The sequence below is a fragment of the Heptranchias perlo genome, chromosome 38 (genome assembly GCF_035084215.1).
Source record: "Heptranchias perlo isolate sHepPer1 chromosome 38, sHepPer1.hap1, whole genome shotgun sequence".
Lineage (NCBI taxonomy): Eukaryota > Metazoa > Chordata > Chondrichthyes > Hexanchiformes > Hexanchidae > Heptranchias > Heptranchias perlo.
Window position 1 is genome coordinate 7,329,157 of NC_090362.1, and position 12,597 is coordinate 7,341,753.

Genomic DNA, 12,597 nt, shown 5'->3' on the forward strand with positions numbered 1-12,597 from the left:
GGGTGAGTGAATGTAACTGTGTGGGTGGGTGGGTGAGTGAATGTAACTGTGTGGATGGGTGGGTGAGTGAATCTAACTGTGTGGGTGGGTGGGTGAGTGAATCTAACTGTGTGGATGGGGTGTGAGTGAATGTAACTGTGTGGATGGGGTGTGAGTGAATGTAACTGTGGATGGGGTGTGAGTGAATGTAACTGTGTGGATGGGGTGTGAGTGAATGTAACTGTGTGGATGGGGTGTGAGTGAATCTAACTGTGTGGGTGGGGGTGTGAGTGAATCTAACTGTGTGAGTGGGTGGGTGTGTGAGATTGCTCAGTGAGCTGAGCTCGGTCATTGTTTCCCTGAGTGTGAGTTGAGTGTGAGTGAGGGGGAGGAGAGTGTGTTGCGAGCGCGAGCGCTGGGGACAGGAGCGCAGCCCGACGTTTCAGGCAGAGCACTGCCAGGAAGGAGTGAGGATGGCGGCGGAGCTGACGGCTGAAGAAGAGCAGGTAAGAAAGGGAGCGGCTCGGGTTTTGGTCCCGGCGTCTCCCCCCTCACCGGATCCCCGTACCCCGGCCTGTTTTATGAGGTATTTTCTGTGGGGGTGAAGCTCGGAAATTTTTTTTTGGGGCTGTGCCTCGACTCTCGATTAATATTTAGGCTTCTTTTCCCCTCCCCACCCGAGTTAGGCCGCCGTTGCCACGGCACCCGGGCCTAACCGGGCACCGGACTCAGTTAACCCCCCCTTTAACTCGCTCACATTACAGGCCTCAAACACGCCTTGTGCAGCCTCGGTGCCCCGCTAGCTCTGCCGCCGGCCTCTTGTTGGCTTGCTGGGGGGGCGGGGGTGTGGGACAGAGAGAGGGGGATTGCCAGCAAATGACATTAAAACCTTACGTACCGGGGGGGGAGGGAAGAGTCGCCCATTGACTCCCCAAACAAGCAGCCTCCAAATGCTACTGATGTAGAAGTGGTCCTGATTTAATGATCATTATTTCACTTCCATCCTTCAAACTTTTAAAATATTCTTGCAGAAAATCTGGTATTTGAAAGTCCCATTTGTGTTAGGTTTAGCCCTTCTTGTATGTAAGTGAGAGAAAAACATTGAACTGTAGGTAAAAAAATCTCCACCAAACCTCAAGCTTATTGCAGAATGAAGTTATTCTGTTATGATATTCGTGGGGAAACCTGCCATTTGCTCTCAGCAAGCTGCCCCTTTTGTTCTGAGGCAGTGTCAAGTGAATAGGTCTCACCCATTAGACTGCTGACTGCAGTCATATCCTAAAGGAAAATGGATCTTATTTGCATAGATGCCTCCAGGTTGGGGAGCAGGAGTTCTGCATCCAAGTGGGGGAAATGGTACATTTGGGGAATTCTTTTTAACAAACTGACCATTTTTGAGCATGGGATAAACGGAGCTGGCAGACCCTGGGGGTATGGTTGTAGAATGAGGTGCCATTTATCTACTTTTGTCTTTTAACAAAAAAAGCATTTTGTGGCAAATCCATTTTGCTCTCTTTGAAATAGGCATAAAAGAATACTTCTGCAACTTAGGTACAAAGTTTGTATGTCACCAGGGAAAATTTTTGTTAAAAAAAATTGGTTCCTAAATGACACCTTCTCAGTAAGTGTAGGCACCGTGTACTTACTGTAAAATATTTCTGACTCGTTATACATTAACAATAATCCACATTAAAAAAAAAGCCCTTTCAAAGGCAATCAGTACTAAGTGATATGAGTTTGAAGGAGGTGTCAAAACGAGGAGTGATATACTATCAGGTATGGCTTCCCAGCAGTTTGATATTGGTCGGAGGTTGTGATGAGATTCCTTTCCTCCTCCTGGCTGAAACAGATTTGCATCTTCTGCAGATACTCAAGTTACCACTAATTGCAGTGCGTTGTACAGTTGTAAAACTGTGACACTTGTAATATGGTATAAATAACTGGGACAGTATTTTTGAGATAAATGCAAGGAAATCAGTTTGAGCATATTCTGTGACTGATAATCTCACAGTAAAGCGGGTGGGGTGTTATAGTGAGGGCACTGGCCACATAGCACTTGGTAGCTGACTGTTGGTTTAAATATTGTGCCTAATATCATACAATAGAATGCGTTGCTGCGGTGAGTTGCAGTACTTGGATTGAGGTTAACTTGATGACTGGTGGACAAGAAAAGTGATGAGTTATAGAGCCTGAGACAGGTGGTCATTCAGGGTTGGGGTGGGTGGGTGGGATATGGCTTCAGTATCACCAGATGTGGGAGCAAAAACATTCAGCCAGCGTCCCCTGCCTGTTGAACCCTGGTGAAAACATGACCAGGATCAAGTTCAGCTGTGATGGTCCCCATGACTGAATAGCTTGCCAGTGTTCACCCATGAAGATCTGCCAGCTGGACATTGATGTGTTCCATTTGTAGCAGGCTTCAGCTTCATGTTTATTTTTGGGCAAGAGGAGGAATCTCCCATCATGTTCTGGAAACATAGTTACCCATCACACTATGTGACTGCAAGGGTAGAGAGGGTATAATGATTGAGTCTATCAGTTTATTTACTTGCCTCAGGCCTGCACATGCACATTGGGGATATAATGCTGGTGGGGCCCTAGATCCAAAGCGTGGTAGAAAACTCTGGGTGATGCCTCTAATTAATAGAAACCTTGTGACTCTCGATGGCAGGAAAAAAAGCTGACGCATGAAAGAAATTCGATTGCTCCTAAATACTGCGCTGGAAGTGTCATTCACACAGCAGTTGATTTACTTCTTCATTTTAACTTGGGAAGAGTTCCTGACTCCAAATTCACACTTGAAATTATTTCACTGAATCTCAATTTACAATACTTTAAGTCAGAAAAGGATACACTGCAGTTTAGTCCCGTCTGCGCTGTAAGTTTTTGCATGCAGTTTCAGTGAAAGTTGCTAACCATTTCTGTTTTAAAAAAAGTATTAATTTCCTGCCCAGTAATGAATAATTTTATATCACGTGTTTAGGAAATTTGTTGCGCAGCATAATGCAGTCTATTTTTAAAGAGGCCCTATTGGATAATTGAGATGTGGGTTCAAGCTAGCGAATTTCCCCACATGAGGAGATCCTGTTGTCAGCTGTAGTAGTGCAAGAAGACAGTGAACAGACCTGCTTGCTAGCAGCATGTCACAATGCTGTGGAGAGAGAACCCAAAACCTTGCTTAGGGGTGTTTTAGGGAGACCAATGGAATGAGGTATGAAAGTCTATACAGGTAGTGTAGTGATTATTGTACGAGGTGAGCAATGCAGAGGCTGAGAGTTCAAATCCCACAATGGCATACTGTGAAATAAATCTGGCTTAAACCCAACCTCTTTGACCAAGCATATAATCACCTATCTTAATATCTCTTTCTTTGGCTCGGTGTTGATTTTTGTCTGATTACGCATCTGTGAAGCGCCTTGGGATGATTTTCTATATTTTGAGTCACTATAAATGCAGTTATTGTTGGTAATTTGCGTCTGGCACCAGAAAATAAATGACCATGAAAGCTGCCTTTTTTGTTTTAAAAACCCACATGGTTCACAAATGTCCTTCAGGGAAGGGAATCTGTTGCCCCTACTCGGTCTTGCATACACATGACTCCAGTCCCATACTGCATGGTTAACTCTTAATTAATAATCACCATGAAGCAAGAAGGATGCCCGTCACCTTCTGATGGAACAAGAGATGGGGACTAAATGTGGCCTTGTCAGGATCACCTTAATCCCGAGAACAAATTAAAATAAAAGACAATTGAAATGAGACAGTCTTGACCGTAACAAGTTTCTGGATCCTGCTTTCTTCCAGCATTCACTATATAATAATAGGATAAGTTTGAGTCTGCAGATGTCTCCAAGGGCACCGTCTTTGCTGTTCCCCCTCAATGGACCACTAGAAGGTGTCCTCAACAGAAAGGAATAATTCTTGATGCCTGTTTATGGTGTGTCCCTCTTCATCCCCGCCCTCCGCGCCCCCCCCTCTGCGCCCCCCCCCTCCACGCGCCCCCCCCCTCCGCGCGCCCCCCCCCCTCCGCGCGCCCCCCCCCTCCGCGCGCCCCCCCCCCTCCGCGCGCCCCCCCCCCTCCGCGCGCCCCCCCCTCCGCGAGCCCCCCCCCTCCGCGCGCCCCCCCCCTCCGCGCGGGCCCCCCGCCCCTCCGCGCGGGCCCCCCGCCCCTCCGCGCGGGCCCCCCGCCCCTCCGCGCGGGCCCCCCGCCCCTCCGCGCGGGCCCCCCGCCCCTCCGCGCGGGCCCCCCGCCCCTCCGCGCGGGCCCCCCGCCCCTCCGCGCGGGCCCCCCCGCCCCTCCGCGCGGGCCCCCCCGCCCCTCCGCGCGGGCCCCCCCGCCCCTCCGCGCGGGCCCCCCCGCCCCTCCGCGCGGGCCCCCCCGCCCCTCCGCGCGGGCCCCCCCGCCCCTCCGCGCGGGCCCCCCCGCCCCTCCGCGCGGGCCCCCCCGCCCCTCCGCGCGGGCCCCCCCGCCCCTCCGCGCGGGCCCCCCCGCCCCTCCGCGCGGGCCCCCCCGCCCCTCCGCGCGGGCCCCCCCCGCCCCTCCGCGCGGGCCCCCCCGCCCCTCCGCGCGGGCCCCCCCGCCCCTCCGCGCGGGCCCCCCCGCCCCTCCGCGCGGGCCCCCCAGCCCCTCCGCGCGGGCCCCCCCGCCCCTCCGCGCGGGCCCCCCCGCCCCTCCGCCCGGGCCCCCCGCCCCTCCGCCCGGGCCCCCCGCCCCTCCGCCCGGGCCCCCCGCCCCTCCGCCCGGGCCCCCCGCCCCTCCGCCCGGGCCCCCCGCCCCTCCGCCCGGGCCCCCCGCCCCTCCGCCCGGGGCCCCCCGCCCCTCCGCCCGGGCCCCCCGCCCCTCCGCCCGGGCCCCCCGCCCCTCCGCCCGGGCCCCCCGCCCCTCCGCCCGGGCCCCCCGCCCCTCCGCCCGGGCCCCCCGCCCCTCCGCCCGGGCCCCCCGCCCCTCCGCCCGGGCCCCCCGCCCCTCCGCCCGGGCCCCCCGCCCCTCCGCCCGGGCCCCCCCGCCCCTCCGCCCGGGCCCCCCGCCCCTCCGCCCGGGCCCCCCGCCCGGGCCCCCCGCCCCTCCGCCCGGGCCCCCCGCCCCTCCGCCCGGGCCCCTCCGCCCGGGCCCCCCGCCCCTCCGCCCGGGCCCCTCCGCCCGGGCCCCCCGCCCCTCCGCCCGGGCCCCTCCGCCCGGGCCCCCCGCCCCTCCGCCCGGGCCCCTCCGCCCGGGCCCCCCGCCCCTCCGCCCGGGCCCCTCCGCCCGGGCCCCCCGCCCCTCCGCCCGGGCCCCTCCGCCCGGGCCCCCCGCCCCTCCGCCCGGGCCCCTCCGCCCGGGCCCCCCGCCCCTCCGCCCGGGCCCCTCCGCCCGGGCCCCCCGCCCCTCCGCGCGGGCCCCTCCGCCCCTCCGCGCGGGCCCCTCCGCCCCTCCGCGCGGGCCCCTCCGCCCCTCCGCGCGGGCCCCTCCGCCCGGGCCCCCCGCCCGGGCCCCCCGCCCCTCCGCCCCTCCGCCCGGGCCCCCCGCCCCTCCGCCCGGGCCCCCCGCCCCTCCGCCCGGGCCCCCCGCCCCTCCGCCCGGGCCCCCCGCCCCTCCGCCCGGGCCCCCCGCCCCTCCGCCCGGGCCCCCCGCCCCTCCGCCCGGGCCCCCCGCCCCTCCGCCCGGGCCCCCCGCCCCTCCGCCCGGGCCCCCCGCCCCTCCGCCCGGGCCCCCCGCCCCTCCGCCCGGGCCCCCCGCCCCTCCGCCCGGGCCCCCCGCCCCTCCGCGCGGGCCCCCCGCCCCTCTGCTGAATAAAGTGGAACTCATTACAGTTAATGGAACAAATGTTGTGAGTCGTGCTTAAGGTTGGAATGTGCCTGGAAATTCGCCAGATCTGTCCTGTTTTTTCATTCATTGTCCTGGTTAACTTTGATAATTTGTTTACTGCTCTTGGTTTGGATTGTTTACTTGGTCAAGAAGTACTTGAAAGTGGCTGCTCAGCTTGAATATTAGTTTCTTTCATCATAAAGTCAGCAAATCAGTGGCGATGTGTAAAAGTAGCAGCATCTGCAGAATTAGTGTTATGATGCCCATTGACTGGCAGCCCAGAATGCCTAATGCCCATTGACTGGCTGCCTGGAGTGACTGGCAGGAGGTTTCACTATTCACGCGTAGCACAGCTGCCTGCATGTTTTCATTTTCACTGCATGAAAATAATCGAACGTAAGTGTTCTTGTTTGTGCCTAATTACACGGGGTGTTGTCAACTTCAGTCTTGGAGGCTGTGAATGGAGGTGAGACATTTCCCGTGCATGGAGGCAGAAAAACTGGAGACCGAGACAAACTGGCCTGCTGTTTCCCATCTAATAAGTGGCCGAAGGGCAGCAAAGACCTTGAATCAACAGTGCAGTTATGGATTTAATTGACTTGTGGTCGAAGCAGCTGGTGGGGCATGGTACAGTGCTGGAGAAATGATGCTTCTCCGCCTGCTATACTTTTGGGCTTCAGTTTATTTGCAAGGCAAATGGCTGACGATATATTGGCTGAAAAATTAAAACTGAATGGTTCTGTTATTGTATGAGGCTAATCAGAGTTTTTGGTTACTGGTTGACTATCAGTGGGCTTTGCTGTATTGCCTGTTCTGAACCAAATGCACCCGAGAGCAGTTTCTGATATGCTTTTTAATTCATTTGAGGGTTGTTTACTTGCACACAATTGAAACTACATAACCGAAAGAAAGAAAGACTTGCATTTATATAGCATCTTTCACGACCTCAAGGTGTCCCAATGCGTTTTCCAGCCAATTAAATACTTCTGAATTGTCACTGTTGTAACGCAGGAAATGCGGCAGCCAATTTGCGCACAGCACGGTCCCACAAACTGCAATGAGATAATGACCAGTTAATTTTTTTGTTGATGTTGTTTGAGGATCGTGGGGTTGCTGACTGGCGACCAAACTATAATTGTTAAAAATGAACACTGATTGGCCTTGCCTGCAGACAGTGAGGTGTAACTTCTGTTTGTTGGTTTAAATCATTGAAGTCCACCTGTGCTTTAAAAAAATAGACTTCTGTGTAACCCAAACAAAGTAATTATTTTACCCCTGAATTTGGTGAAGTTTGCAAAGTCAGCAAAATGGTAGTGGAATTCTCATAGAATTGCTCATGATGAATCAGAGGTTGGGGTGTGCAAGTGGGGGAGGGGTGCATACTTTCAGTGAGAGAATTTGGAAAGAAGTTTGTAAGAGATCTTTACAGAGGCAGTGAAGTAAGTATTTTTTGATTGGACCAAGGAAATAAATATTTTTTACCTACTGCAGACAGATACATTTGTCCCCTTCCCCCCTCCCCAGACCACACTTGTATAAGTAAATAAAACTTGTGTATTATAGGGGATCAGCTCTTTATTGTCCATCTGTTTAGGATGTGGTTTTTTATAATGCAGGCCAAGAATGATATAACATTTTTGTTTAATCTTTTCTTATTTGCATCTTTTATCAAATGTCTGTGCACAGTGTACTTAAACAAAACCTTTCAGTAAAATATGCAGCACTTCTTTTCATTTAAAATCTCCCTGCAAACTTGAATAATAAAGTCCTTCCAGAAGGCTGCCATTGTTTATACTCTGAACTCAAAAACAACCGTTATCCCTATAAATACGAACTGCAGCTGCTGAAAACATTCAGAATACGAAGACCTGCTTAGACTTGCTGGTTTTATCCTCTTCATCTTACACCTGCTGACTGTAGTCACTGGGTATCAGCTGATGTATAGTACACATATTCTGCTTTGAAAGCTTCCACAAAAAAGGGTTTGTGATTTACCTTGTTTTGGGTGTTTCATACAAAAATAATACTCCAGTTAATTTCACTGGTGTTCTAAAAATGCATTCTCTGGTGAGGGAGGTCACTCTCTGTAATTTTCTATTTGTTTTTTGTTGCCAGAGAAGAGGTTTGTGACGTCTCCTTTGTGACGGTCATCATGAACTGTCTCCCCTCCTCCTTCCTCCCACTTATTTAAAGCCTACATTGGCCAGAGCTTCTGCTCACTATATAGTGACCCTTGCTGGAAGCGCCTATGGGTGGGATGTCAGGAGGAAACAGGATGGCTTTGATTTCCCCCTCCAGTTGGATAGCATGTCATCGCTCTCTGCCGAGGCTCACGTGTTGACACTGGCACTTGTGGCTCTGTACCCAGTAAAGAATCAACTCCCTGAGAGGCAAAAAATTGCGGCCATGAGGATGGAAATAAAATGAGCAAATTCACGTTCCTAACATTAGTGGCAAAATGCATGCACATTTTGTGTAACGTAAAACTGGCGAAGTTAGCCACAGACATTGGCCAGAACTGAACAGTACTGTCAGGGCTGTCCTGGCATTTCAATCCTAAACAAATTCTTGTGTTTGCTGTAAGTTATCGGTACAAGATGCAGTTAGCGCCTGTCCTTAGAATTGCTCACAGATACAGGGCGAGTTGGCTCCTGTCCACTCTTGTTCTACTGACATGGAGTCAGCATTAGCAGGAAGTTCATGTTCTGTTTTATCATGATTAACTTATCAACTTTTATCAATAATTACCTGCTATCTGACATGTTTCCATAAATTCTTAAGGGGTTTAGAACCCAGTTTTTCTACACAAGACCTAAGATGCAGTTAAGCAAAGGAGAGTGAAATATTTTAAAGTAAAAATAGAGTGAAAAGATCTGTGGAAATTAATGGGAACTCTTTGCATTTAAAATATTGTCTCATTCTAACTTAGAGGTTTTGATGGAATTTGACTTCATGAAGTTAAAGATTTGAGTCAATGTGCTAACTTGATGATGGATTTGGTTTGAGACTGCAAACCCCAGATAATAGTGCACAGATTTACAGATGAAATATCCACATTAATTGTAAATGTAGGTGTCTGGGGCAACCTATTTTTTAAACTAAAATCTGCTGACTTTGGCGGGTGGGAGCGTGTGCTAAAGTGCCAGCCATCAGTTCGATCACACTCCCGCTGTTACTGTCGGTGTTGTTCACTGCAATATCCTCAGTCCAGTGGGCCAATGGAAACCGCATCTCCTTGGGGTTTGTGATATGATGGAGTCCCACATTCTCCAGGACAGCATGCCAAGACATAAATTGGTGTCTCTGGTCGTTTACAGATCTCCATCTTCTGTTGTGGGAGATTTTGAGCAGAGCCAGGTGCTTCCAGCACAGAAGAAAAATCCCCTGGGGTGGTGTCGTGCACCACCCAGTCAGTTTTAAGTGGAATGTTGGAGGCCTCATCACAACATTTCTGTTCTCTTGGGTCTGGGGATGGTGGGTGGATCAAGCAAGGGGTCTCATTGTAATTCTTCTCCTCCACCGCACTTTTCCCTTGCACAGAAACAGTACAATGCTAAAGCACTGAATTTCCAAATAGGGACATGAATTTATACTGTTGGAGGGGGGTGGTCTCCCAAGGGAAGGTTTTCCAATCTCAGCAGGGTTACTTGGAAGGGAAAGAGGGGAGGATGGTAAGGGTGAGCTCTTTGTTGTCCAATAGGATTTGAACACCGCAAGGCTGACTAAGGGAGCGGTATTGTCACTGGAAATATATACATGATTTGGGCCGTCACAGCTGAACCATAGAAGTGTCAGTAACAGGAGGCCATTCAAACCATTATGTCTGCCTGTTCTGCTACAGCAATCCAAAACACGTCACTGCCCTGCTCTCCCCTTGGCCTTATATCTTCCTCTGCTTCAAATGTTTATCCACTTTTCCGCTTAAAAGGTTCAGTGGTCTCTGCCTCAAGCACATCCGCACAGCATTCCGTGCTGCAGCAACCCACTATACAAAGAATACAGTAACCCCGTAAAAGTCAGTGCCTTCAACTGAAAAGGGGAGAGAATTTGGGTTGGGCGGATGAAATACCTATTGTGGCTGAATGACTGATCTCCTTCAGCAGTCGGCTGGGGTTGGGAATTCTGAGGAGTGGAGAATCACTCTGAAGGACTGCACTGGTACATCACCTGCACATAACCATTGCTGGGTGGGTTGCGGAATGGAACATGGAGGCGGTGGGGGGGTGTGGGGAAGAGAGGGAGAAACTTGCAGCTTGCATGAATGGAGCTAAAAGCAAAGCAGTTTGATTGATTTCAAAGAATTTATCTGTGTTTACTCTTTGACCTCCTCTTCATCCCTTCCGAACAAACTTTGCCAGAAAAAAAAACGTTTGCTTTTATTTTTGGCAATTGGTGAGTAGTGGATATTTGTCGAAGAGAACCTGAACTCAGTTTTGCCCCTGAGCAATCCTCAGCCCAGTGTACTGAAACTGCTCTGGAGGAATCCAGTTCGCAACTGTATGCTGTATATTCTTTGCAACGGGAAGATGATGAGCATTCTCTTTCTCTTGCCCCTCTCCCATTCTGTACGTAAGCTGGCTTCTTGTGACTAAGCTTTCCACTAGAAGTCCTGGATGAGGGACAGCTCTGTAGTTGGTTGGTTACAGCTTTCTGTAGTCCTGTCCTGTGGATGATGTATCATTACTGGGAAACCCTAGCTGCAGTGTGGTCAGTTTACATAGAGGAGGCAAGGTCTTGTGGCCAGGAGATTAATGTTGCGATCTAGATTTTTTTTTCCCCAGAATACTGGGCAGAAGGTTTTTTATGTTGCATTTTTACACAGAAAAAGGGGTGGTGAGTGTGGAGAGGAGTACTGTGCATCTGAAAAAACATCCTACTATTACCTTAAATATTTTTTAGATCAATAGCTCGAGTAGTTTGTGACAAAGTGAAGTGATTTGTGAGACTGGGAAGAAACCATCTTGTGGTGACTGATCATCCTGCTCCCTATTCTTTCTCTTGTTTCGGTTTTACATCGATAAATTGCCATTTGTGGTACAATCTACTTCTGATAACTGCAACTCATTTTTCTTTGTGCTCAATTATCAAATAATTCGAATGAGGCTCAAAGCAACTAAATTTAAGTCACAGGTGAGCAGTGGAGAATGTTCTTGCATCTTGTACTCTTTGAATTGAGTGGAGGGAAACTGGATTGAATGACTAGATCTGCGGGTTGTTGATCAAATGAGGAGGGTTCCGTTATTCGGCGCAGTGTGCCGGAATGTTCTCCGCTGTCGTTCAATACGTTTCAGCTGGTGTGTTTCAAAAAAAGGAGTTTCTATTTTTTGCTGAGCATGAGAAACTGCTGAATGAAACATTCTAGAATGATCTATAGTTACCTTTTTTTCCTGCTGAATGTCACTTTTTTTTAAAAAAAAGATTGTCTACTAGTTATCAACAGAAATCGCTTTACTCCCACTGATTGTTTGGAACGGTGGTCTGATGAGTTCTGTGAAGATATTCTCAGTTTTGATTTTGCAAGTGCAGTATTTCTCCGATTATGAATAAGATATTTTGCATGCTGTGGTTGGGGTACATTAGTCATACTTGTGGTTCCCTATTGGTTTTAGGCTGGAAATAACAACTTAAATCCAACAAGGATCCCCCTCCCTCCCCCTAGGCACACATCTAATTCATCTTTTGACTACTTTCATAATGTACTCCTGCTGTTGTTAGACCCAGATGACATAAAAGAACCAAACTTTGTCAAGTGGGATACATAAATTTTGGTGAGTCTTGTGAGCTGCTATTGGGCTATTATCCTAAAGACCTCCAATAAGTGATCAGCTGTAAGCAAAAACTATCTGAGTACAGCCCGATCTATGATTCTATGATCTTCATTTCAGTGTTTCTGATCAAAATCCAAGGCTTAAATGTTCATACCCCTGAGTACTGGCATCAGAGGCACAACAAAATGTACAATGTTTATCCATGTCCCTTCCTTTGTTTCTATTTATGAATAAAATGTCTGGCAGACGGTGAGGAGGATGGATGTTTCCCATGGGATGGAGAGAGAATTGGAGAGAGTTATCCTGGCCCTCCTGGGTTCCACCCCACCCCCACCCTGATCCCGATCCGATCCGATCCGATTGGTTTCAAAGCAGCACTGAAGAAGGAGTGGAGAGCAGATCAGTTGGTGACCTCCTTGATTGTGGACAAGAAAATGCAAGTGTGAGATAACAAGAAGGGACACTTATGCTCACTGATTTGCAGCAATCTAACAGTGAGGAGGCCGAGTGTAAACCAGGTGTGAGACCTCACAGGTGCAACAATTTAATGGACTTCCAATATCTGAGGTTCAAGGAACATCATGTGTGGTTATGTTCAGGCTTTCACAATCTATACACGAGGTCATTGAATAAACGATTTCTGAGACTGTAGGTTAAGGAAATCAATACTGAACATTAATGTCCTAAACCATATACATTCTCAACCCTCTGTGCAAATTGTATGTGTGTGAAATGAACCATTAAATGTCAGTCCAATAGGAGGTTTGGGTTAAGAAATGACTTAATGTGCAATGATTATTAAATTGTGTTGAATTAATGGACTTCATTTTTGTAATCCAATATTATGAAACTTTGAACCAACCCTTCTGGAAGTATTGCTTCCTGAATAACTCTTCAGCATTTTGCCGTTTGTCCTCTGACGTACTGATAAGTCTTTATGGGACATTTCCCAGCATGCTGAACATGTAATGGTGCCAGCAGTTTTCTGAAGAAACGGTTCTAAAATGACTCTCCTGTGTGTTTGCACCCCTTCAACTTAAAGACTGAAGTTTTGGTAACAGGGAT

At 50.3% G+C, this 12,597-nt stretch overlaps 1 protein-coding gene across 1 annotated transcript in view; it reads left to right on the forward strand.

Moving 5' to 3' along the window:
- Nucleotides 1–407: 407 nt before the first annotated feature.
- The window catches only part of ptpn9a (protein tyrosine phosphatase non-receptor type 9a), a 159,933-nt gene continuing 147,743 nt past the window's right edge, over nucleotides 408–12,597 (forward strand). Inside the window, exon 1 of the mRNA XM_067973358.1 lies at nucleotides 408–485. Coding sequence (XP_067829459.1) covers nucleotides 453–485 — 33 coding nt within the window. The 5' untranslated portion in view covers nucleotides 408–452. The remainder of the gene's footprint in view (nucleotides 486–12,597) is intronic.